This window comes from Musca domestica, unplaced genomic scaffold (assembly GCF_030504385.1).
Source record: "Musca domestica strain aabys unplaced genomic scaffold, Musca_domestica.polishedcontigs.V.1.1 8, whole genome shotgun sequence".
In the NCBI taxonomy this organism is placed as follows: Eukaryota; Metazoa; Arthropoda; class Insecta; order Diptera; family Muscidae; genus Musca; species Musca domestica.
The window spans coordinates 6,707,696-6,733,452 of NW_026712409.1; the positions used below are offsets into that span (position 1 = coordinate 6,707,696).

General features: G+C 34.5%; 1 protein-coding gene across 2 annotated transcripts in view; it reads right to left on the reverse strand.

Moving 5' to 3' along the window:
• Positions 1-628: 628 nt before the first annotated feature.
• LOC101895709 (homeobox protein orthopedia) overlaps positions 629-25,757 on the reverse strand; it is an 83,572-nt gene continuing 58,443 nt past the window's right edge. Inside the window, exons 4-7 of one of the 2 annotated variants that reach the window (XM_059131121.1) lie at positions 8,374-8,578; positions 8,090-8,215; positions 1,248-1,408; positions 629-1,172 (exon numbers count right to left, since the gene is read on the reverse strand). In XM_059131121.1, the coding sequence (XP_058987104.1) occupies positions 756-1,172; positions 1,248-1,408; positions 8,090-8,215; positions 8,374-8,578 (909 nt within the window). In that variant the 3' untranslated portion in view covers positions 629-755. The remainder of the gene's footprint in view (positions 1,173-1,247; positions 1,409-8,089; positions 8,216-8,373; positions 8,579-25,757) is intronic. The other variant, XM_059131122.1, reaches the window with a different exon arrangement.

Genomic DNA, 25,757 nt, shown 5'->3' on the forward strand with positions numbered 1-25,757 from the left:
AACATCTTCCAAAAAAAAAAATTGTAAATCCCAATTACGCCACCAATCTCAAGCTAACTAAACCTCTTCAATATTGCAAATTAGTTGTTGGCAAATTTTGAAATTATGTCGAAAGTAGAAATTTCAATTAAACTAATTTATATAATTCTTATAAAAAACACACACACACAAAACTCAAGTGCCCATAAACAAAACTTTTTGGATGTAAACCACTTGAGCTAATAATCTTAAAAAATAATACAAAAAAAAAAAAAAACACTACAAACAAAATCTTAAAATAAACAAAATAGAGAAGAAGAAACAAAAATACGAATACGAAATAATAATAAATACATCCTTCTCATCTGCGAGGGTATTGAGAGGAGGCTCTATAACTGGTTGCTTGATTTGTTCTAGAATGCTTTACAATAATAATTATGGTAGTTACTTAAAAAGGAAAATCAGAAAAAGATACATTAAAATACTTAAGCTCTAAAGTCTTCACCATGAAAAGCTGCCCAAAAGCTTTTCCACCTAGCCTAGACATTGAAAGCCAACAATGAAATACTGTTGGCAGTTTATCCAATCCTGCAAAGTGATTGGATACTAGCTCCACATTTTCTCTAGTCTCCCTCAAGTTGTTGTTGTTGTTTTGTCTGCTTGTTTTAGAAAGCTTTAAAGCTTTTCCCATTAACACCTAACACCAGTGCCTTGTTTTAAAAATCTGACTGGGGAAATCCGTAATCAGAAAAGCTTTCAAAGCTTTTCAACAAATTTCAGTAGACCGAATTGTGGTGCTCGTACGAGTTGTGGGCGGCAGCGGCATGATGTAAATATGTCGGTATGCCCGTTGAGGCATTTAATTCGCTGGCACGACGCCGTAGGGCGGCTATGCTATGGCCTCGCCACACATCATCTTCGGGTGAGCCATCTGTCGGTGACTGCATGGACTGATGACAATGTGGTAGAATTTGTTGCTGGTGGCCGCCTTGGCTGTTGTTGTTCGAATCCGAGTGTTGTGTTTGTTGCTGCTGTTGTTGATGTGGTGGTGGCTGCTGTTGTTGCTGCTGCTGCTGTTGATGGTGATTTTGGGGTTGTTGGTGATTTTGTTGCTGCTGCTGCTGTTGAGGGGGTTGTTGCTGCTGCTGTTGTTGTGGCGGTGGTGGTTGTTGTTGATGATGTGGTTGGGCACTCTGTGGCAATAAAATAAAAAAAATTGGGTTTGAGACTTTACTAAATTTTTTATTCTTTGAGAAGCAAAGACTTACCATATCACCATTCAGTTCATTTTGACTAGGATTCGGTTGGTTCGACAGTGGCGGTGTTACCGAAGAACATGAATTCATATTCGGTGGTGTGGCTGCGGTGGGTGAACCATTACCACCACAACCCACCCCGCCCACACTGTGCTGATACATCATTGAGTCACCTGGAAAACAGGAGAAGAAAGCAATTTATTAATGTCTCCAAATTTTCAATTAAAAAATTATTTGTTACAGTTCGTATTTTTTGCTGGAGTGAATGATAATTTAAATTCAACACGCTTGTGTTAATTTGCGTTACAAATAAACAAACGAAAAAACAACAACAATTTGGCACTTTATTGAAAGAAATGTCAGCTAGTGCTTCCATGCCGCTATATTGATTTATGACAATGATGACACACTCAGATTGAGATCAATGAAGGTTATTATGAATTTGTTGTTTGACATGGTATTTGTTATTGTTGTTGCTGCCTGAGATTGTAAACATATTTATATTATTTCCATTTTTTTGTATTCAAGTGGAAAATTTTTGTTTTATTAGCCTTGGCCACGTGATTGTCCAATAATGAAGCTTATGATGAAAATATCACACATTTATTTGACGCAAAAAAAAACTGGTTTTGTTGACGAATATAAAAATTATTGAAAACAAGTAAAAAAGTATCGGTCGGTTTTGCCGACAGATGTATACCCTCAGCCCTCTTCACCCTCTATGGAGTGGGTTTTGAAAGAATTCATTTCGTATCGGACCTAAATAAATACGATATAAATATTATAATAGCAGATGGATAAATCAACTGTAAAGAATCGCTGAGTTGTTTCGCAATTTATGGCAGATAAAAATATTGAAAATTGTGTCCCTTTGTGGGTGAGGTACCAGCATGTGTTCGCAGATATATGGCATCTTCACAACAGATCTGGTGTTAGCAAAAATGCTTGTATGTGTGAAATTTGAAGAGAGTTGGATCCTTATTTCGCTTTCTTTGAGCGTTATGTCTTAAATTATATTATTGCTTACCTTTCTGTGCAGAAAATATATATTTTTAAAATTTCGACCATTTGTGGGGGAGGTACCAGAAGAAGTGGACCGATATACTCCATCTTTACACCAGACCTTGGACTAATAAAATGATTGGGATGTGTGAAATTTGAAGACAATCGGACTCTTACATCACATTTTATGAGAGTTGTAATTATTCAAAATTTTGACCATTTGTGGGGGAGGTACTTGAAGGAGTGAACCAATGTCGTCCATTTTCGTACCAGACCTAGCACTGATGCAAATATTACGACTTGCAAATTTGGAGCAAAATCGGATCATCGTTTCTCTTTCTGTGCAAAAAATATGTATTTTTTGAAAATTTCGACCATTTGTGGGGGAGGTACCAAAAGAAGTGGACGGATATATTCGATCTTAACACCAGACCTTGGTTTAATATAAATATTGGGATGTGTGAAATTTGAAGACAATCGGACTCGTACATCACATTTTATGAGAGTTGTAATTATTCAAAATTTTGACCATTTGTGGGGGAGGTACTTGATGTAGTGGACCGATATTGTCCATTTTCACACCTGATCGAGTACTGCCGCAAATATTAGGATTTGCGGCAGTTGGAGCAAAATCGGATTATCCTTTCTCTTTCTGTGCAAAGAATAATTTTTTTGCAAATTCCAACTTTTTGTGGGGGAGGTACCAGAAGGAGTGGACCGATGTTGCCCATCTCCGAACTCGATCTAAGTATGACAAAGATATTACGATGTACCAAGTTTGGACCAAATCGGATCCTCCCTTGGAGAGTTATCGTGCGCACCAGCCAGCCAGACAGACAGACAGACAGACAGACGGACGGACGGACGGACGGACGGACATCTCTAGATCGACTCCAAATGTTCTGAAACGGATTTGGTCCAAAGATACCTAGGGTCTAAAACCGTTATTTCGACTAGGCACGTTTTGACCGTATCAAATGATATATACCCTCTGTAGCCATATGGCTGAGGGTATAAAAAGAACTGGAAGGTGGGAATATTTTCAAGAGATGAGATTTCGACGGTAACGTTGTAGAGCTTCTGGACATTACAAAATGGGAAAATTCAGGACCTGTGGCAGATATATTTTTATACCCTCAGCCATATGGCTACAGAGGGTATATATCATTTGATACGGTCAAAACGTGCCTAGTCGAAATAACGGTTTTAGACCCTAGGTCTCTTTGGACCAAATCCGTTTCAGAACATTTGGAGTCGATCTAGCGATGTCCGTCCGTCCGTCCGTCCGTCCGTCTGTCTGTCTGTCTGGCTGGCTGGTGCGCACGATAACTCTCGAAGGGAGTATCCGATTTGGTCCAAACTTGGTACATCGTAATATTTTTGTCAAACTTAGATCGAGTTCGAAGATGGGCAATATCGGTCCACTCCTTCTGGTACCTCCCCCACAAAAGGTCGAAATTTGCAAAAAATTTATTCTTTGCACAGAAAGAGAAGGGAAAATCCGATTTTGCTTTAAATTTTGCAAATCCTAATATTTGCATCAGTGCTAGGTCAGGTGTGAAAATGGACAATATCAGTCCACTCCATCAAGTACCTCCCCCACAAATGGTCAAAATTTTGAATAATTACAACTCTCATAAAATTTGATTTAAGAGTCCGATTGTCTTCAAATTTTACACATCCCAATATTTATATTAACCCAAGGTCTGGTGTTAAGATGAGCAATATCGGTCCACTCCTTCTGGTACCTCCCCCACAAAAGGTCGAAATTTGCAAAAAATATATTTTTTGCACAGAAAGAGAAGGGATAATCCGATTTTGCTCAAACTTTGCAAATCCTAATATTTGCATCAGTTTTACGTTAGGTGTAAAAATGGACAATATCGGTCCACTCCTTCTGGTACCTCCCCCACAAAAGGTCGAAATTTGCGAAAAATATATTTTTTGCACAGAAAGAGAAGGGATAATCCGATTTTGCTCCAACTTTGCAAATCCTAATATTTGCATCAGTTTTACGTTAGGTGTAAAAATGGACAATATCGGTCCACTCCTTCTGGTACCTCCCCACAAAAGGTCGAAATTTGCAAATCATATATTTTTTGCACAGAAAGAGAAACGATGATCCGATTTTGCTCCAACTTTGCAAATCCTAATATTTGCATCAGTGCTAGGTCTGGTCTTAAAATGGATAATATCGGTTCACTACTTCAAGTACCTCCCCCACAAATGGTCAAAATTGTGAATAATTACAACTCTCATAAAATGTGATTTAAGAGTTCGATCGTCTTCAAATTTCATTCATCCTAATCATTTTATTAGTCAAGGTGTGGTGTTAAGATGGAGTATATCGGTCCACTTCTTCTGGTACATCCCCCACAAATGGTCGAAATTTTAAAAATATATATTTTCTGCACAGAAAGGGAAGCAATAATCTAATTTTGAAAAACATAACACTCAAAGAAAGCGAAATAAGGATCCAACTCTCTTCAAATTTCACACATACAATAATTTTTGCTAACACCAGATCTGTTGTGAAGATGCTATATATCTTCGAATACCTTCTGGCACCTCACCCACAAAGGGACACAATTTTCAATATTTTCATCTATCATAAATTACGAAGCGATTCAGCGATTCTTTACATTTGCTATATCCATCTACTATAATTTATTTGTTTACATATATAATTAGTTTTATATATAATTATATTTATATCATATTTATTTATGTGGGATACGAAATGGACAATATTGAACGATTTTTTCAAAACCCACTCCATAGAGGGTGGATAGGGCTGAGGGTATACATCTGTCGGCAAAACCGACCGATACTTTTTTACTTGTTTTATTAATCTGTAGTCCCATTTGAATAAGTCCTCACAAGGTTAGAAAATATATTCCACCCCTCCATATTACGCTCAAATTTTGATATAAAGTTGGAGACCGAATGATAATCGGAGGATCAACTCAGTACAAAAATCTATACGAGCCGGATTATCAATTCCAAATAAATCGAAATTAGAATACACTTTTTTGAGGATCAAGATTGACGGATATAAAAATTATTGAATATGTGGGAATATTTTCAAGAGATGAGATTTCGACGGTACTGGAAAAAGTTGGAGAACTTCTGTTTAAATAAGTTAAAAAGTATCAGTCGGCTCTGTCGACAGACGTATAACCTCAGCCAATGTTCGATTATGTGGGAATATTTTCAAGAGATAAGATTTCGACGGTATCGGAAAAAGTTGGAGATTTTCTGTTTAAATAAGTTAAAATGTATCGGTTCTGTCGGCAGACGTATACCCTCAGCCAATGTTCGATTATTTAAATATATTTTGATTATTCAAACTCTTGACCCTCTATGCAGTGGGTACTGAAGGAATGGGCCAATATTGTCCATTTCATATCGGACTTAAATAAATACGATATAAATATTGCGCGGCCAGGTTTGGTCTATATTGGTAACTTCATCATAAGATCCATATTCATTCCAAGTATCTGATTGAGAGAAATATTTAGATATAGCAAATTGCAAAGAATCGCTGACTTTTTTCGTAAGTTATGACAGATGCAAGTATTGAAAATTGTGACCCTTTGTGGGTGAGGTACCGGAAGGTGTTCGCAGCTATATATCATTTTCACAACAGATCTTGTGTTAGCAAAAATGTTTGTGTGTATGAAATTTGAAGAAAGTTGAATGCTTATTTCGCTTACATTGAGCGCTTTGTTTTTTCAAAATCTTGAAACCTATGGGGAGAGGTACCAGAAGAAATGATCCGTTCTCTACCATCTTTATAACAAATCTCGTGTTGATAGAAATATTTAGATGTGTCATGTCTGAATGGAATCGGATGTTAATTTCGCGTTTTATGAGCTCCATGGATATTCAAAATTCTGACCCTTTGTGGGGGAGGTACCAGAAGGAGTGGACCGATATATTTCATCTTCACAACAGATCTTGTGTTAGTAGAAATAATGCAATGTGTGAAACATAAAGAGAACCTGAAGCTTATTTCGGATTTTATAGTCATTTTGGTCATTCAAGGACTGGTCCGATCTCTACCGCCTTTATAATAGATCCTGTGTTGATAGAAATAATCAGATGTGCCATTTCTGAATGGAATCGGATGTTAATTTCGCGTTTCATGAGCTTCATGGATATTCAAAATGTTGACCCTTAGGGAGGGAAGGTATCAGAAGGAGTGGACCTATATTTTCCATCTTTATAACAGATCTTGTGTTAGTAGAAATAATGGAATGTGTGAAAAATAATGGGAACCTGAAGCTTATTTCGAATTTTATAGTCAGTTTGTTATTCGAAATATTTTGACCCCTTGTGGGGGAGGTACCTATCTCTACCGGCTTTATAACAGTTCCTGTGCTGATAGAAATATTCAGATGTGCAATGTCTGAATGGAATCAGATGATAATTTCGCGTTTTATGAGCTCCATGGATATTCAAAATTTTGACCCTTTTTGGGGAAGGTGCCAAAAGGAGTGGACCGATATATTCCACCATCACCAGACCTTGGAATATAAAAAATATTGTGATGTGTGTAATTTGAAGACAATAGGACTCTTACATCGTATTTTATAAGAGATATAATTATTCAAAATGTTGACCCTTGGAGGTACTTGATGGAGTGAACCGATATTGTCCATTTTCGCACCTGACCTAGCACTGATGCAAATATCAGGATTTACAAAGTTGGAGCAAAATTGGATCATCCTTTCTCTATCTGTGCAGTAAAATACTTTTTTTTTTTGGAAATTTCGACGTTTTGAGGGGGAAGTACCAGAAGGAGTGGACCGATATTGCTCATCTACGAACTCGATCTAAGTTTGATAATATTATTACGATAGATTTATCGTGCGCACCAACCAGAAACACAGACGGACAGACAAACAAACATCGCTAGATCGACTCCAAATGTTCTGAAACCAATTTGGCCCAAAGAGACCTAGAGTCTAAAACCATTATTTCGATGAGGCACGTTTTGGTCGTTTTCTTATAGCCCCACATCACTATAACACAAATGTGAAAATTCCCCCCTAAATGGAAGAACTTCCGGATGATTTTTTTTTTTTTTTTTTGACAGACGAGAAGGAATGTTATTTTTAAAAGATCATTCTTATCAGGGTACTCTAGCCATATGGCTGAAGATTTAAAAAGATCAATCCTTCTCTTCTGTCAAAAAAAAAAAAAAAATCATTGGAAAGTTCTTCTATTTAGGGGGGGACATTCTTACATTTGTGTTATAGTGATGTGGGTCTATAAGAAAACGTGGACATCTATATCCTATTAACTGCTAGAACAAAGGCGGTGCCTATTATGAACCTCCAAATACCAAGTTTGAGATAATTCTGTTGAAAAGTGATGCTAAAATCATCAAAATGCCAAATATAGGGACGTATGGGGGTTAGATGCGGACATGTACATTTATTAGCAATTGTATGGTAGTAGAGGTGATATCTATTACGAACTCCAAATTTTATACAATTCCGGTGTAAAATGTGTCATAAATCATCAAAATACCGATTATAGGGGTACCGCTATCTGGGCACTATACCTTAACTTGGATCTATATGGATTTTCCTCGGCAAGGATATTTCCTACATATAGGAAACCTTAACTGCCAATGATAATACTATGGTATTGAATTTGTCTTCCCTGCTGCGTATTCCAAATCTTATATGACTCACAAAAACACATACGATTTATTAAGCCTCTAGGGACAAGCCACAACACGGTTCTATTTTCTTGCCATGTTTTCTTACTTTTAGGTTAGTATGTATGAAAATATTAAATCAGATTTCTAATTTGTTAAATATTTTAATTTTTGTATTTACCTAAAGCATTTAATCCATAATGTTGATAACTACCAGCACCCATGGCGGAGCCCAAATTTATACCAGAATTTAGGCCGCCATTCAATGATGAGGAAAGCGTTGAAGATTGATTGAGTTGGCCAAAACCTTTTTAGTATTATTGTTTAATATCAAAGATTTTTGTTAAAAGAAGTATTATATAAAATCGTGAAAAGAAGAAGAAGAAAAGGGGAAGAGATAGAAGAAATAACCACACCGTATTAGTTAGTATCGAAGAGTTAGAAGAAATCTATTTGGAAACCTACCCGCTGTCATGGGATTGACACCAACACTCCAACGATCACTGCCAAACATGCTGGACCCACACAAACCCTCGCCCATGGCTATATTTGTAATGTTCGCCCCGAACGGCGGTAGGCCATGTGAGGGCAAGAGAGCACCGGGTGTACGGAAAACATTGGTGGTCTTCTTGCGTTTCTTCCATTTGGCACGGCGATTTTGAAACCAGACCTGAAAGAGAAAATAAAATGATTAATTTATTAAATTTGATAGAAATAAATTTTGTAACACAAATATTGGCTAATCATTAAACGAAACCCTTCCTTTCTCTAATTTCCTAACAAGAACTTGTAGTTACATGTTGTACCGGAACAACATCAATTATCCTCCTGTCCTATTGAAATTCTGTCTGACCACACCATGCCACCGCAAATTTGATTGGACATTGTAGCTGAGTTACAAGTTACACACGTCGTAATCTACATATTGTCTTGTAAACATCACAGCCTAAATAACTGAAAACTATGCAGTGTGGAGAATGAACAAGGGCGCATTGAGGGTTATATTAGAGGGGCCTTTGGAGTAGTAGTAAAGACAATAAGAAACAAAAAAAAAATGAAAATTCAGATTAAAAAAAGAAAAATTAAAAAAAAAAACAGGACGGAAAAATATATTTTTTACGGAGAACCAACCCTCTTAGAACACAAATTTAAAGAAATGAATCTAAAATGTGATGAGGAACTATAATAAAATTCGGAATGTTCCACTTTGAAAATTTGCCAGAAAACAATTCTAATACAGGTGGTATATTTTCAAATCGTGACGTCTTGAAAACAAATCTCAGATGTTTATAAAATCTTTCCCAATTTTTTAGGGAGATGGTGTGACGTCTTGAAAACAAATTTAAGATGTTTACAAAATCTTTCCCAAGTTTTTGGGGAGATTGTGTCTTTTTGGCACCTACACCATGGATCATTAATACTACTTTCTCCACGAGGCTACATTTTTATTACTGTAGAGTTTTTATAACGCTGAGTGTTATAACGCTGAGTGTATGATATAATAAAAAATATAAACAAAAACTTCATCCAAATGATGCCTAAATTTCCTGGACTAAATCATTTTCAGGACATTTGAGGCAACCTAGTAATACCATTTGCAAGAAACTTGTTACACAGAGCCGAAAATACAATGACTTTTTTAACCATGTGCATGGTTAATTTTTTCATGGTAAATGTTTGAGATTACAAAGACAAAATAACGTTATATAAGGTCAAATGTATATGAAAAATAGTTGAATTAACGTTGTATAAGGTTGTTGTTTTTTGAGAGAGACGGAAAAATGTGAGAGATACATAAAAATTTAAAGAGCCTTCGGCTCTGTTGTTGTCAAAAATTTTGAACTGCTTTGTGTTTGACGAAGTTCAATATTGCAATATACGAAGTTGCAACGAATGTGACTGTCATATTCCCCCTCCTTCTCTTTATCGAATCTCTTTCTGTGGTCTGAATATGTGTAAGAAAGATCAAATAGACAATCTCTGCTTTAGTTGGTGTTGAATAGTGCAAGGGAGTAGTGCACGTGCTCGTGGGAATAGTGCTTGATATAAAGGTAAGTAAAAACTGAAATTAACAAATATTTTTATTGTAATTTGTATTTGTTTTAATAGAAAACCCTGATACTATTTCAATATAGTAATGTGTTATTGCTATATTCAAATTGTATCAGATTTGTCTATCAAATAAACTATAAATTACAATAAAGAAACAAACAACGTATATGCAGCGACAAGCAAAAATGAGGAAAGAAATAATGTGTGAGTGTTTTTTCATACATATGTGTTCTTTTTGTCTTTGCTTGTGGCTGCTGCGCCGTTCATTAGCGTATGCATTTGTCACCAAATGTACGTTGTTGTTGTTGTTGAAGCGACAGTGTTCATAAATATTTATGTATATCTTTTTGTTTTTTCTTTCAGTTGTTCTTTTTCTGGTGTCTTTTTTTTTGGGTGCTGCGTACCACAATAATCTCTGTAAATTTTTTAAAATTAAGTTTTTTTTGAACAGAAACGACGATTGTATGTTGTTTGCTATCCAATAGAAATTGAATTCGACAATCATTTTCAAGCCTACAAAATCGGTAAGGCGTTAAAAAATAAAATTTATATTAAACATATATCTTTTTTTACCAGCCCTCCCTTAAATATACACACTAGTTGTAATGGAAATACATATTTTAGAAATAAGCGATATTTATAAATAAACAATAAATGAACTTGTAAAAATTAAATTTTTCTTGTTTTATTCAAACAAAGGTAAATTTATTATTAAAAATTATCATATGAATTGTTTCTCGTTAAAAGAAGTGAACAATAAATAGTTAACTGAACTATAAAAAATGTATAAATAACAATCTTCATAGTTAATAGCATTAACAATTTTATTGTTAAATTAAACATAAACTGTTTAGACAAACTGACTATGAAATGTTATTATTAACAATTCTCATGGTTACAAAAATTTAACAGTGCATTGTTAAAACAACAATTTTTTTTTCAATATCAACAATTTTCGTGGTTAAAAAAGTCAATCATGGAATAGCTAAATTAACGATGATTATTTTTAAATACCAGTCAACAAGAAAATGTTTAAATTAACCTTACATAACGTAGACTCCAAATCATGTTTATTTTTGGTTAAGCTAACCTTGTATAAGGTTAATTTTTTTCTCTGTGTAAGGAAATTTCGTCGAAGAATACCATTTCAATGAAAACCCTTATATAGGGGCTATACGAAGGTGAAGTACCCATGGGACCTTCTAATAGGAAATTTAAAAAATGTTGTTGAAGAAAATAGCCAATATCATCAAAATACCAAAAACCGGAAGGTAACGTTATATGTGAGGTATACGAAGTAAAAATGTCGAAAATAGCATCAAATTTTGGAATAAATTTAGATTTGTTCGAATTGGTCATCTTTGGCACGAATTATGGCCTTAAACGGCCAATGCAACCATCACACGCTGCCCGAATGTTGCTCTGCGGTATTTTGGACCATTCCCGGCGACACGCTTGCTTGAAGTGGTCAACTCTTTGGTATTTTTTAGTGCCAACCTTGCTTTCCAAAATACTCCCGATACAATAGTCCAACGGATTGGTATCCCGAGAATTTTGGTGGCTGGAAATGTAGCAAGAAACCTCATTTTGTAACCATTCTTGGGTGGCGTGTTGAGTGTGATGGTGCTGAGTCCTGTTGGAATGTCCAAGGTATGCGGCCAAAATATTTGCGTGCCCAAGGCTTTAATACACCCTCCAGAAAATTTTCGCGTTATTCTTCGGCATTTATTCTAATTAATACGATTCGATTAATACGAGCGGATAACGACCATTGGATATTATGGCGGCCCACACCATCACCATGGCCGGTGCTTGAGTTCTGGTGGACAACCGAAGGAGCACATTTTCAGCTGATCTCGTTGGCAGGTAAACACAATCATTTTGTTCGTTTACAAACTGTTGGACAACGAATGTTCGGAAAAAACCAAATTTCGACAGTTCACCACTTTCGGCCAAGTGAAACAACTCTTTAGCTCTTTTGAACCTATTTTCTTTGCTTTTCTGTTGCGGTGTAAGTTCTGGCACTGTTTGGAATTTCGCTGGCTTTAACCCGAGATCATTTTTAAATACTTGCCGAGTGGAATATTGCGATATATTCAGCTCACAAGCCATAATTCGGCCACTGCGACGCAGGTTTCGATCAAGTCGCGTCTTTACTTTTCGAACCATTTCTGCTGATGTTGCTGTTTTCTTTCGTCCACTTCCTTGACGTGGGGCTACGCTACCAGTATCACGGTAACGAGCGATGGTACAAGACACAAAAGATTTATTCACGTTTAAATGCTGGAGTGCTTTAACGATAGCCACTTGTCGTTTTCCAGCCAAATATAAAAAAAATCGCACTATCACGCTTGAATTCCATCACGAATATCTTTTTTTTTTCTGGAAAATTCTCACCAAAATGCTTTTGTGCGCTTGTAAACAATATAATGGAATAATTTTGACGGCTGTCGGACGAGTGGCTTAGAAATTACAGCAGTCTGAAGTTGGTTGCAGTTTTGTCATTTCACCCTGGATATGTCCTTTGTTGGGTCTGGCGTGAGTATTTCGAGGAGTTACAGACGGAATGTCGATGTTAATTCATTATCCATAGTATGGGGGAGGGTATAAAAAAAATCTCACAAATATCTGTATTTATATCAGACTTAAGTCAGCTACGAAAACTGGTCGGTCCACTTCTCCCGGTACCTATCCCACAAAGGGTAAAACAATTGCAATAATCTTAACTGTCATAAAATGAGAATTTTTCCCCGATTTCCCTTAAATTCACTGGTAGGCCTAGAGTGAGGATCGGTCCACTTCTTCCCCACAAAATCAAAGTATTCAAAAAAAGCAATCATATTTCTTATAAAAATCGATGGGAAGTATTCGATTTGGTTGAAATCTTAAATCACACCTTTTACAATTTCATATCAGCCATGAGACAACTCGAAAATCGGACCATTCATTCTGGTAACTATCCTACAACATGACCACATTTTGAAAAGTCGTAATTTCCATATATCCTGAGCTAGGTGCACCTCTAAGTGCCACGCTTACTCATTATTTAGTAAAATAAAGCACCTGATATTGTAATTTTTAATTTTTGTAATCCACTCCATGCCAACTATTAACGCAAAAGGATGATTGTTTTCATTACCTTGTAATGACATATTTGGTTGAAGTGGTTCCCTATGTTTTGCTGGGTATTAAAATAGAAAATGCCTCTTAGGTCTTCAGCTTTAATGTTAAAAGTCCTTCCCTTTTCCATTTTTGTAGGGCCCTTTAAGGGCGTCCGTTTCCAATCCAACCCTCCCACATCTGCTTTGCTGTTAGTTATTGTCTTAATAACGGAGACGACGACATGTTCGAGTATTGTAAAGTTAATGGTCGTCGAAAACCGAAATACAAAACTTAGACAAGCTAAACAACAACAATAACAACAACATATTCATGTTCTTGTACAAATCAATGGTCAGAGTTGAAAGGCAATATTTATTTATTCTTCCTCTGTAATAATTTCCTTCCTTCGATCCATAACTCCTTTCCGCCCCTCCACTAATCGATAAAGGTTAGCGTATAAGAGTTGGACATTTTTGTGTGCAGACTTAGGTTTACCTCAACATTGAAGATACCACAAATCTTGGAGATTCAAAAAAACGGAAGGACGTGGCAAAGGATTCTGTAAATTTTGAGGTTTTGTTCGGTGTGACGCGTATATCCTGTCAGCTTGTTGTTATTTTTCGGACAGATTACATGGCAAAAACATTTATGGTTGAAGATGTGGATGCAAATGTGTCTTATGTTTGTAAAATGGACTAGATTTTAAGAAGAGTAGTTGTTGCTTAAAACAGTTACGATTTTAAGCAAAGAATTTTGGATCCTTGGACTAAAATTAAAAGTTTGAATAAAATTTCTATCAGCTTATCCCATAATTTAGTATTGATTTCCAAAACAATGATTATGTCCTAATTTGTCCAGAAAATCCTTTCAAGTAGAACAAGAATTACCTTTTCTTAGAAGGTTTCTGGTGTTTAATCGGCATATGCTTAGTAGAAATAAGTTCGGAATAAAAACTACATTGCAAAGAACGGCCCTTGTAAGCCATCATCCATCTGGAATATCGAGAATTTTCTTTAAAAATCGACAATTCTCAATCCGAAGGTCCTTCAGGACACTTTAGACTTCTCACAGGTTTTCTGGAATATAAAGATCTATTGAATGCCTTCTATGGGCATTTGATCTTTAGAATTTAATTATAAAGGAATAAGGAATAATAATAGGAATTATAAAGCAATGACCCTTTACAGGTCTTCTATGTTTAAAATGTCCTTGAGCCTATTTGAAATATTTGGAACTTCGAAAGTTGGCGCTGAAATATGTGATTTATCGGATTTAAAATGGGTTCCAAAATATTTTAAACGAAGATTAATATTTTTAGGCACGAAAAATAATTTACTGCCCGATTTGGCATATTTTACGCTATTAGGATTAAAAACCAAAAATTAAATTTGCTATGCAAAACGGACAAAAAATTTAGAATATTATTATTTCGGAGAAGATTCGGCCGCATTAACTCCCCTGCGTTTGTCCATGGTGCCGGATCCTCTTCTATCTGATTACTATTCCAATATTTTTTTGTAATTTTTCCATTGTAAATTAATACTTTTTTCATCTGTTTAAATTTACTGCATATCTCTAAAGACTACCGACTTATGAAAAGCATAGAATACTTTCAGGCATATTATTTATATATTTTACATTTATATGCTTTATTAGCGTTATTCAAATAATTTTAATAATAAACAGAATTTTCTCCAAGAAAATACCCTCCTCCACGCACTTTGCCTCCCCTCAGTGATTTGCGGTCTCTATAAAAAAATCACTACCACCGAAACTCCTGACGACCACATGATTGCATTTTCATGTCTTGTTAAAATTTCACGGATGGTGGTGTGTGTGGTTATTGTTGTTTTTCTTATTTCTGTTGTCTATCCATTCTTTTGAGAACGTTTTTTTTTTTGTTTTGTTTTGCTATTCATTCACGCTTCTTCTGTGGCAATATTTTTTATTGTATTTCATGCCATTTCATCGTCATCATCATTATTAATGCATGATGAGTGAGACAGAGATATTTGGGAGGGAGAAAATTGGGAAAGCCACGAAACATAAAACTGAGATATAGAAGCAAAATAAGGCAAATGTTCGCAAGTCAAAATAATAAACAACAAAGGAGAACAGTGGTGGAAAGAAACTATAAGAAGACATATGAAATAAAGGCAATAAAAATAAAGGACAACAAGGATCGGTATTCCTTATTTTCTTTAAAAATTGTGTACAAAATGTATTTTACATTATATTGTTTAAATTATACTTAAAATAATCTGCATTCTATAGGTTGGGGGAGCAGAAAAATATATATTTTACAGGTATAGCATAAGACTATCACTTCCTTGTGTATAGTCGATTTTTCGTTAAACTTGGGATTTTTTACAGGTCTTCTATAGCCGGAATATATTTTACAGACCTAAGGATCTTCGGTTGACACGCAGAATCTGTATGTAAACATATTCTGGCTATAAAAGAAAGACCTGTAAAAAGTATTATGTTCAACGAAAAACTGTATACGTCCTTTTAAATATCTTTTCTCGACTTTTTGGGAGTATAATTTTATTGCAATAAAAACGGGTCTTCTACGGAGATAGTTGACGGAATTTAATAAAGTCTTCTTCAAATAGGAAGCCACAAACACAGAATACCTTTTACATGTCCAATAGGCAGATGACATCTGTAGGAGGTTTTTTTGCAGTACATTTTCTTCCGATCTTCTATAGGCTAAACAGCTGTAACAGATCCTCTATAGAAAAAACAGTCTTTCTGTAAAAGGAATGTCGCTTAACGCTCCTTGTATATGCAGCAGTCATGCTTCGGTTATTTTTAGGTCGAAGCCTTTACACGTCTCCTATAAACGGAAACCCTTTCAGAAGAACGCAGAAGTCCTCTTAAAAGGTATTCTATACATACAAGGTCTCCAACAGGTTTTAGATCTCCTATAGAAAAAGACCTTAAGCGAGTCTTCTATAACTAAATGATCTTTTAAATGGCTTCTATAACCAAATGACCACGGGAAAGAGGTTCTTGAAAAAATTTTCTTAAAAAATCCATGATTTTCGTTCAATATTAATCAGAAAATCTATTCGTAATTTAACAAAAAAAAAAAAAAAATAATAATAATAAATAAATAAATAAATAATATAAAAAATATGACCTTCCCATGGATAGATACGATTTTTATTTATTGCCGTCCCGATGATCTTTTACAGTTGATTAATAAAACGAATAGCTTTTTTTATAGACAGAGGACCTTTAACAGGTCTTAAATTCTGGGAAGAATCTTTACAGGCCCTCTTTAGACAGTAGACCAAGTACAGAAGATCTTTTACAAGAAACTTTTCACAGACCTTCTAAGGACAAAACACCTTCCATAGATAGATGATCTTTTACAGGCCTTCTAAATACAGAAGATTTTCTACATGTCTTCTATAGGCCGAAGTTTTCCAAGGTGCCTCTAATAGCAAATTTGTTACATGACTTCTACATTCGAATGCCTTTTATATGTCTTCGATAAACAGACCTATTAGAAGAAACCCTCTTAACAAGATTTCTATAGACACAAGGCCTTTAAAAGCAGCTTGCCATTCAACAGAACTTCTATTGACTGCCTACCCCTCAATAGGCATCCTATAGAGCGATGACAAAAGAGCCTGCACAGATAAAAAACTTTAAAATTTGTTTTCGAGACTTATATGGAAGACTGGCATTGTACAAACTGACGACTTCTCAAAAGTTTTCTGAGGATTGAAGACAGATCTCCTGTAGAAGAATAATTTAAGATTTTTTTCTAAAAAAGAGGATATTTTGCGAATTTTTAATAATGAATTATCCTCTTGAAGGCCATAAATAACAAACTAAGCATGGCAAAATACTCTTGAAAATATTTTCATACTTATTTTTTAAATCCAAAAACAACAACAAAAAAATAGAGCAGAAACATCTTATACGTTTTTTATACGCCCCACAATAATATGGAGGTGGAGCGAACAAAGTATATATATTATTGATCAGCTTAAAATTCTATGTCGATTTCGCTATGTCCGCCCGTCTATCCGTCTGTGGAAATCAATCTAGCTTCCGAACGATATAAAGTAGGTTGATGAAATTTTACTCATATTATATTTTTTTTTTTTCAAGAGTCGCATTTGAATATTGTAATGGCTTATGACAAAAGTTGCCTCTGCAGGTCCTCGTCTTCGTATAGACCCTAATATAACGGCTACATTAGGAATTTTTAATATTTTAAAAGATTTTATTTATTTTGAAAATTGTCACAATCGTTCCAAACGTTGGAGGGTATTTAAAGTTCTACCCGGCCGAACTTACAGCTTTTTTACTTGTTTTTATAGAAATTAGCGATTTTTTGTAGGGAGTCCTAAAAATTGTTTTGTCCACAAACTCTTTCCAATTGAAGTCCTTGAAAAAATGTTCTGATGATTTTTTGAAAAAAGGACCATGAAAAGATTTCGAGACAACCTAGGAGAAATACAAAATTTTTACCTGGACAACTCAAATGAGTTCTTAAACATCGAGGAGGTCCTTGAAAAAGTTTTTTTTTAATTTGTCCAGGAGGACAGGATCGGAAAATTGATACAAATCTAAAAAACCTCTAAACTTATGGTCATTAGACCTGTTAAAGGTCTTCTACAAATAAAAGTCCTTTGACAGTTTTCATTCGATAAGAGACATTTAACAGTTGAATTATAAACACAACTTCTCTTACATAACTTCTATAGACAGAAGACCTCTTACTGGTCTCCTGTAGTTGGAAAACCTTTCGCATATTTTCTACAGACAAAGAAAAAATACAGGTCTTCTATAAACAGAGGTCTTTTGTAGTTAGTCCACGCCCAGGAAACAAGTCTTGACAGGTTCTGTAGACATATTACCTTACCTAAGTCTTTTACATATTTTCTATAGAGAGTAGACCCGTTTCTTATACAAAGATCATCTACGGAGAAACAAATGTCCTCCAGTCTTATTTAAATATAAAATATTTATTTTGGACAGAAAATAAAAACTTTAATACCCATTCAGTAAAAAAAATATTTTTCATCCTGTCACCAAGTATGGGAAATTCTTGAATGTCGAAAGAAATAAACGCCTTTAGAAGGCTTTTTATGAGCATAAGATCTCTCAAAGAGCTTCTCAAAAAATCGATGATTTTCTGAGAGAAAATTGTTCCTTGAGACTGAAAAATTCTTTCAGGTCTTCTGGACACTAAAGGCCCTTTGGACTTCATTTACGGGTATTAGATATTTTTATGGTCTTCTACATTATGAGAAAAGACCATTTACAGGTCTTAAAGTCCTCTACATAACTTCACTAGATAAAAGGGTTCAGGTGTGTGCAGAACACCTAATTTTTATATTCTACAGACAGAGTAAATTTTATTGATCTTCTGAACCAAAAAATTGTTGCAGGTATTCCACTCCCAATTACAGTTTTTTTTTTTCGGTATTTTACAAACCCCGGGGTTTTCAGGTTTACTATAGATTAAATACAGATCTTCTGTGAAGAAAAAAATCTTCCACATGCCTTATTTGCATCGAAGATATTTAATAGACATATTACAAGTTTTAAGGTAGCACAACCTTTAAAGGACTTTAATAGGTTTTAATTTTAGTACATATCCTTTATGTCATATCCTTCATTAACTTTTGAACCAATTTCTTAAAAAAGTGCTAAAAAGTAGACTTTCTCTTATTGTGTTATAGACTCCCCAATATCATGACCCAACACTGTATTGTGATGTGACTAGACAACAAACAAAATTCATCTCCTTCAAGGCAATGCTAACAGTTGTCTACCAAAAAACATTAATAATAAAAAATTAAACATAATTGAGCATGAAAGCGAACGAAAAAAAGGCGCCGTAAAAATGATACCACAACAAAAACAACAACAACAACACTAATGGCACATATCTCTCTAAGAGGGTACAATAACCTTGTAATGTTTGAATAATCAAAACGGAGAAGAATAAAAAAACACCATTCGTCCTTCCAACCCCCCAAGTCAGAAAGTCAGGAAGCCAAGCCAAAGCAAATTTAAATCATGTGCGAAACCGCCCTATTTAACGCCTATTTATATGGGTGACTGGGCTTAACAATGTATGTAGCTCTGCTTATTTATAATTTAATGTGGGAGCACTTTATTTTATTCGTTTTTGTTCAATGAACGCCTTAAAATAGGCAATGGCCTTTAAACGGAAGTGCACACCTCTGAAGTATGCATGCAAATCACGTTTTTATGACTTGCTTATGAATTATGATTTGGAAGGCAAGACAGGACATAAAATCGATAAAGAGGACATTGAGACAGCTCTCCGTGAATGACAGTAACAAAGGCACAAAATCGAGTGTTACTTTTTTGTGCTTTTTCGAACATGTGACGATGTTAAATACCCCTGGGACGGACCATCATCGTCATCATCATCATCAACGTTGTTGGCAAAGTACAAGCAAAGTTACTTAATGCGGGAATGATAACAAAACATTTTTCACTTTTTCTCCCTCACTTTTTCCACCACTCTCCAGTTTTCCTGAGATTTTGTTTATGTTTAGGTGTCATTGTGTGGAAGAGAAAAAAACTTTTTGAAATAGAGTTTTGTACAATTCCATATATCAAAGGATGCAATTCCACTTGGGTTAAATTGATCGATCGAAATGGAGAAGAAAAAAATGCCAACACTTTCTGCAAGGATTCTCAGAAACTCTTAGAGAAAACAAATGGAGGAGGAAAACTTTTTTGAAATATTGATTTTCTGAGGATAATTCTTGGAAAAACTGTTTTATTTGTAATACAAGGCGTATCTTCATGTGGGTGTATTTTAGAAAAATAAATACTTTAAGACCATCTCAAAACTATTTTGTAAAATATATGCAACCAAAAAAGTAGCTGCCGGTTTGCCGACGGATTTATCCTCTGAGCCTGTAACTATTTAGAGAACTTATCATATCTTCATATAAAATCAATGAAATGGATGATTTTATTTATAAAAAAAAAAATTAAAAACTCTATGGTCAAAAACTGGCTTCTTTTTATTTATTTTTCAAACCCAATGTTTCTGACAATGGATTTATAAAAGAAATATAGATTTTGACCATAAAGCTCTTAAAAATATTTTTAAAAAATGGTAGATTTTTTTTAATTCCTTAAAAAAAATCCTGAAAATTCTATTTTTTTTTGCCCAGTATATTTTTTTTTTAATTTAAATTTAAAATTTAAATAAAGGAGTCAACTTGCTTAAAAAACCCATGATTTAATCCTAAAAAAATCCTCGATTTTCTGCCAATACGTCCTAGGGCACATTTTCAAGAGGTGCTAGAAATAAGTCAAGAGGTGCTAGAAATCGGTTAATATTTATTAGTAAGGACTACTTGGAAATGCATTGTTCCGTATCCAATATTTTCATCAAATTTAAAAATATTCTTAAAAATTGAATTGATATGATTTTCGGTCAAAAGGTCCTACAATACATTTTACAAAAAAAACTCTGACTTTTGGTTATCCTCGAAATTTATTGTTTTTTTTTTTTTTTTTTTTTTTTTTTTTGTTTTTTTGATTTTGATAAGAAAATCTTATAAAATCTAAAAATCTTACATCTAAAAATAAATTAATTTAAAAAATTTAAAATTTTTTTATCAAAAAAAAAAAACAAAAAAAGAACAATAGCCTTAAAATTTCCATTTTCTTAAAAAGGAACAATCAGGATGTGCCTTAAAAATTGTTCAACTAAAAAAATTGAAAATTCTTCAAATTCCCCAAAAAGTGGTTAGCAGGTTTTCTAGCAAAATATAAAATTTTTGCGCAAAGGATCCTTAGAAAAATCTTATAAAATTAAATAAGGATCCTTAGAAAATATGAGTTTTTTGGCTGGAAGTCGTTGAAGTGAATTCTAGGAAAACTCATAATTTTTGGAACCAGACAAAATCTGAATGGCAATGTTTAAACAACTGGATACGCCGGGAGTTGAGTACTAAACAACCTGTCACTAAACAACCTATCATCTCAACCTGTCACTAGCCAACCACATCGTTCCTGAAACCTGGAAAATAGCCGGGTTGTCCCCCTACTGAATCCAGGCAAGGATGCCAGCAAAAGCGAATCACACAGGCCAATTTTGCTTTTGTCGGCAGTAGCAAAGACTCTTGAGGCTTTACTCTACCCGTAGCATCAGAGAAAGATATCCAGTTGACAACCATCAACACAGGTTCTGTCCACAACAGCATAGCAGGCCATATCAACACATATAAGTTAAAGACGCATCCAGAATAGGACGTGCCATAGAACAGTAGTGGAGGCTCTTGACCCATCAAAGGCCTTAAATACTGTGTTCATGCCACGCTGTTCGAGGACGTTGATGACACTATTTTCCGGCCGAGTTTGAAACGTTGGATAGTCAATTTTATGTGGTGGACACCAATTGTACGTGGTATTCCAATATATGAAACAGGAAGTTCCCCAAGGTAGGGCAATATTTCCGGAACTGTTTAACTACAACCTTTCCGGAATTCCCCTCCCTTCAGACAGCATTGAGGTCGTTACCTATGTGGAAAACTATCATGACGTCGGGTCCTGCCGTAGACTATCTATCTCGCGCTTTCTCCCATTTGAGGAAAATGAAAATATCCGTCACAAAATCAACGGCCACACTCTTCGCAATATGGTCTGCGAAGATGAAAACATAGTTGAAAGTGCAAGTGGAGGGGCAGATGATTTCTACCACTAACAACCCCAAAATCTTTGGGGTCACATTCGACAGCATGTTCAAGTCATACGCGCTAGTCATCCCAGCTAGCTGAGATATTTGAAAAAGTAGGGACAAGGTTCGGCAGCACTTGGGTAATGGGAAAAGAAACCTTGTTGACAAAAAAGTATTTAGACCTGTCAGAATGCCGACCTGAGAACTGCAGGGTGCCTCTTCATGACTCCAGTGTACCATTTACATGAGGAGACGAAGGTAAATTTTGGCTCAACAACCTTCAAGATGGTGAAGCCGTCTCAATTCGTATTGGGTGCGAATTGATTAAGATGTGCGGTACATCTGCCCCTCGTATGCAATATATATAACTACTACAACAAGTATATTCTTGTAAAATGCTCGATATCCTTGAAGAAGTTCCTAGATTTTCGCAAATTCTTTTCAGGGAGTTTCTGAAAAATTTCACTCTGAAACTTTTTCAAAAAACCCTTAAAGTCCACGATTTTTGAAGTAGATGTTTGAAAATATTCTTAAAAAATTCACAATTTTGGACAAGATATCCTTTAATAAAAGAGTTTTTTTTTTAAATTTCAAAATATTTTTAAAATCTGCCTTGTTTTTGCCAGGAACTCCTTGAAAAATCTCAAAATATTTCGGCCGGAAATTTTGTTAAATATTCTTAACAAATCGAAGATTTGTAATCAAAAGGTCCTTGAAATGTGTTAGGAAACATCCAAGATTTTCCTCCCGGAAGACATTGTGAAAAATAATTCAAAAATCTGCACGTCCTTGACAAATATTTTGCTCAAAAGGACAATTATCGGCCAAGAGATTCTTTAGCTTTTTTCCATCAAAAATACAAGATTATCGTTTAGTTTGTCCTTGAGAAAATTTCTCTTGAAATTCACGTCATTCTTAAGAAATATTTGTACTAAATGCACAATTTCTTGTGACGGAAGTATTTCACACACACCAGACTCACTAATTTTTGTCAGGAAGTTCCAAAAAATGTCCTCTCAGAAAGATCCTCTAAAAAATTCATATAATTCCGAGATTTTTATAATAATTGCTTGGAAATGTTCTTAAAATATTTTTAATATTTTTTTTAAAGAGAAAGTTCCTAAAAAAAAAAATTTTAAATTTCACATTCACACCATTGCTTATGGGTTTTTGAAATTTTCACACCATTCCTAATGGGTTTTTGAAATCATCAATTTTTTGCAGTTAAATACAAATCTTGAAAATCAAATTTACAATAGTGTTTTCTGCCATTGGCTTTTATTTGGGCCACAGATCCCGAATTTATCTCTTTACTTTATTTCCCATCGATTCTTTTTTTGATTTTTTCCAGTAGCACTGTAAATATAACTTTTGCAAAGGGATTTTTCGAATCCACATAATTTGCTATAACCATACCAAATAAGTAGCATTGGCTCCCACTTCGAGTTAAAACTTGGTATTCTAATTTTAGGTAAATGGAAAATTAGCAAACCAAAAATAATAAATTAAATGTCTAGGTAAGATCCAATAAATATATCATTCGAAAAACAACCCATACCCATTTTAATGAAATTCCCATATTATTTAGCGATTCAGTGGCCACCACATGCTCCACAAATGTTTGCATAAATACAAATAAACGAAAAACATAAACAAAGACCATAGATACTTGAAAATGTGGAAAACAATAACCCTAAACACTTCACAGATGAGTGGAAGAGTCCTCATCATCATCAGAAGCAGCAGCAACAATTTCCAATCAAAATTCTATTAGTGTTTCAGCTACAACATCACAAAACAATAATCATACATAAAATGTAATAATATCCATATTATGGCTTTTCATCTAAGAACGGGTAGGGGGTGAGGGCTTGGGTCCATCCATAAACAATTGAAAATGTAATAAAAATCAAATTCGACGAATCAATGGCTCACTGAGTGAGTGAGTGAATGAAATTTTCAATGACAAATTTATTGGATGACTGTAAAGGTAGTTACATTTCAAGTATCCAGCCAATAGAAGGGACAAAGAATCGAGTCACAAAAAAATGCCCTTTTCCATTGTTATTGGCCTTTGTGGAAAAACGTGATAAAAAAAATCCTGTCAATACTTTTGATATTGAATTTTTGTGTTTCCATTTTGTGTGTGTTTTTTTTTTTTTTTTTTTTTTGTAAAAATGTTGCCCCAATCAGAAATCAATTACGACTGCATTGTTTTTATGCCACAATATTTGTTTTTCTATTGACCAGGCCATATCAAAACATTCTGGAATAATTCTGGAGAATTGAGTCACATTGCTTTCTTATGGCAAGAGCCATTTACAATAAGCTCCATCTTTGACTGGGCTAACTTCAATAAAGTTTATGTTTTTTAACAAGTGCACTAAGATCCTCAAATGGTCTTTGTGTGCTTTCTTTTTTTGTATTTTTGCAAATGGAAATCCCCCCTACAAAGCGTAAAAAACTTCCAATGCCTTGCCAGCTCGCAAATATTCGAATACATTGAGTGGTTTATGAAAATCGCTTTTTGGCCAATATCTTTTCATTTTCACAAGGATTTTTATGTTTATTTGTGCCGGAAAGCATAAAAAGCCAAGTCCTCACACACACGCACACACACAGAGAGGCAATAGACATGTCTCTATCCCTGGCTGGGTTATCATCATGCACAAAACACACACACTAACACACACAGAGATAGCAACATATTTATACACACACAGACATAATAAAAGCCTTACTGTTAAAACGATTTATTTTATGTTATCCTTTAAATCCTATTTTACGACTAAAGGCAATAACAAACAAAAACCCCAGTCAACAGAGAAAAAAGGAACAACAAAAGAGATGGGCAAACGTCCAAACCCTGACTGTTTTGTTGTTGTTGTTGCTGTTTTTTTCAGGCTTTTGTTGCTGACAGCTTTGTTTCTTTTTGTAATACGCCCTTTCAATTCAACAGATTTAATTTTTTCCCCTTCCCCTACCCTTGCAAAGGGGGTGGAGTCTCGGCCAAAGTGTTAAGGTATTGGATTTTAAAGCTTTGTAGCCAATAAATGTATTGGAAATTTAAATATTGGATAATATGCAAAAAATTATTTAAAATCCTAAAAGTAGGCAATATATTTTATGGGGGAATGATAACCCTTAATGTAAGCTTTAGAAAAATATTAAAAAGGTTTAGCATAAAAAATTCAGAACCAGAAATCTTAATAATATTTTAAATTAGAAAAAAAATATTGTAATTATTTTGAAATTGAGACCCAGAAATCTCAATAATATTTTAAATTAGAAATAAGTTTTTGTAATTATTTTGAAATGCCCTTGGCTTGGAATTGCTGTCGTTTTCAGCTGTACAGGGAGATAAAAGAGAGAGAGAGATGAAATAAAAAAAAACTGCAACAAAGTCAAACGCCATAATTTCTACATTTTTTTTTTAAATTTTGTAGTTGCAAAAGGGTCAGGCTTAATCCCTTTATTGTTGTTTTTATAAAAACAACGTTTGTTTACTAGTGGAGAACGATGGTAATGCTTACCAGGGGATAAAGCAGGGAATTCCTAGGTTTCGGAAAGAGACACCAATCCTCATCAGTTCCCTTGTTTTTGTCTGGGATATTCTCCCCAGAAGTTATTTTAAAAATAACTTCTATGACAAAAATCATTTTTTACCCAAGTGACGAGATCGTAAGCTCAATAGAAGAGTAATCAAAGAATTGCATAAAACTAAAATTCTTTTGGAAAATCTACTAAATCTTACAACCGCACTTATAAATTATTGTATTTATTTTGAAATGCCCTCGGCTTGGAACTGCTGTCGTTTTCAGCTGTACATGGTGAGATAAAAAAATGCAACAAAGTCAAACACCACAATTTCTACATTTTTTTAATTTTATTAAATTAAAGCAAAAAATGTCGGAAATAGCATCAAATATTTGAATAAGTTTAGATTTGTTCGAATTAGCCACCTTTTGGCGAATTATGGCCTTCAAACGGCCAATGA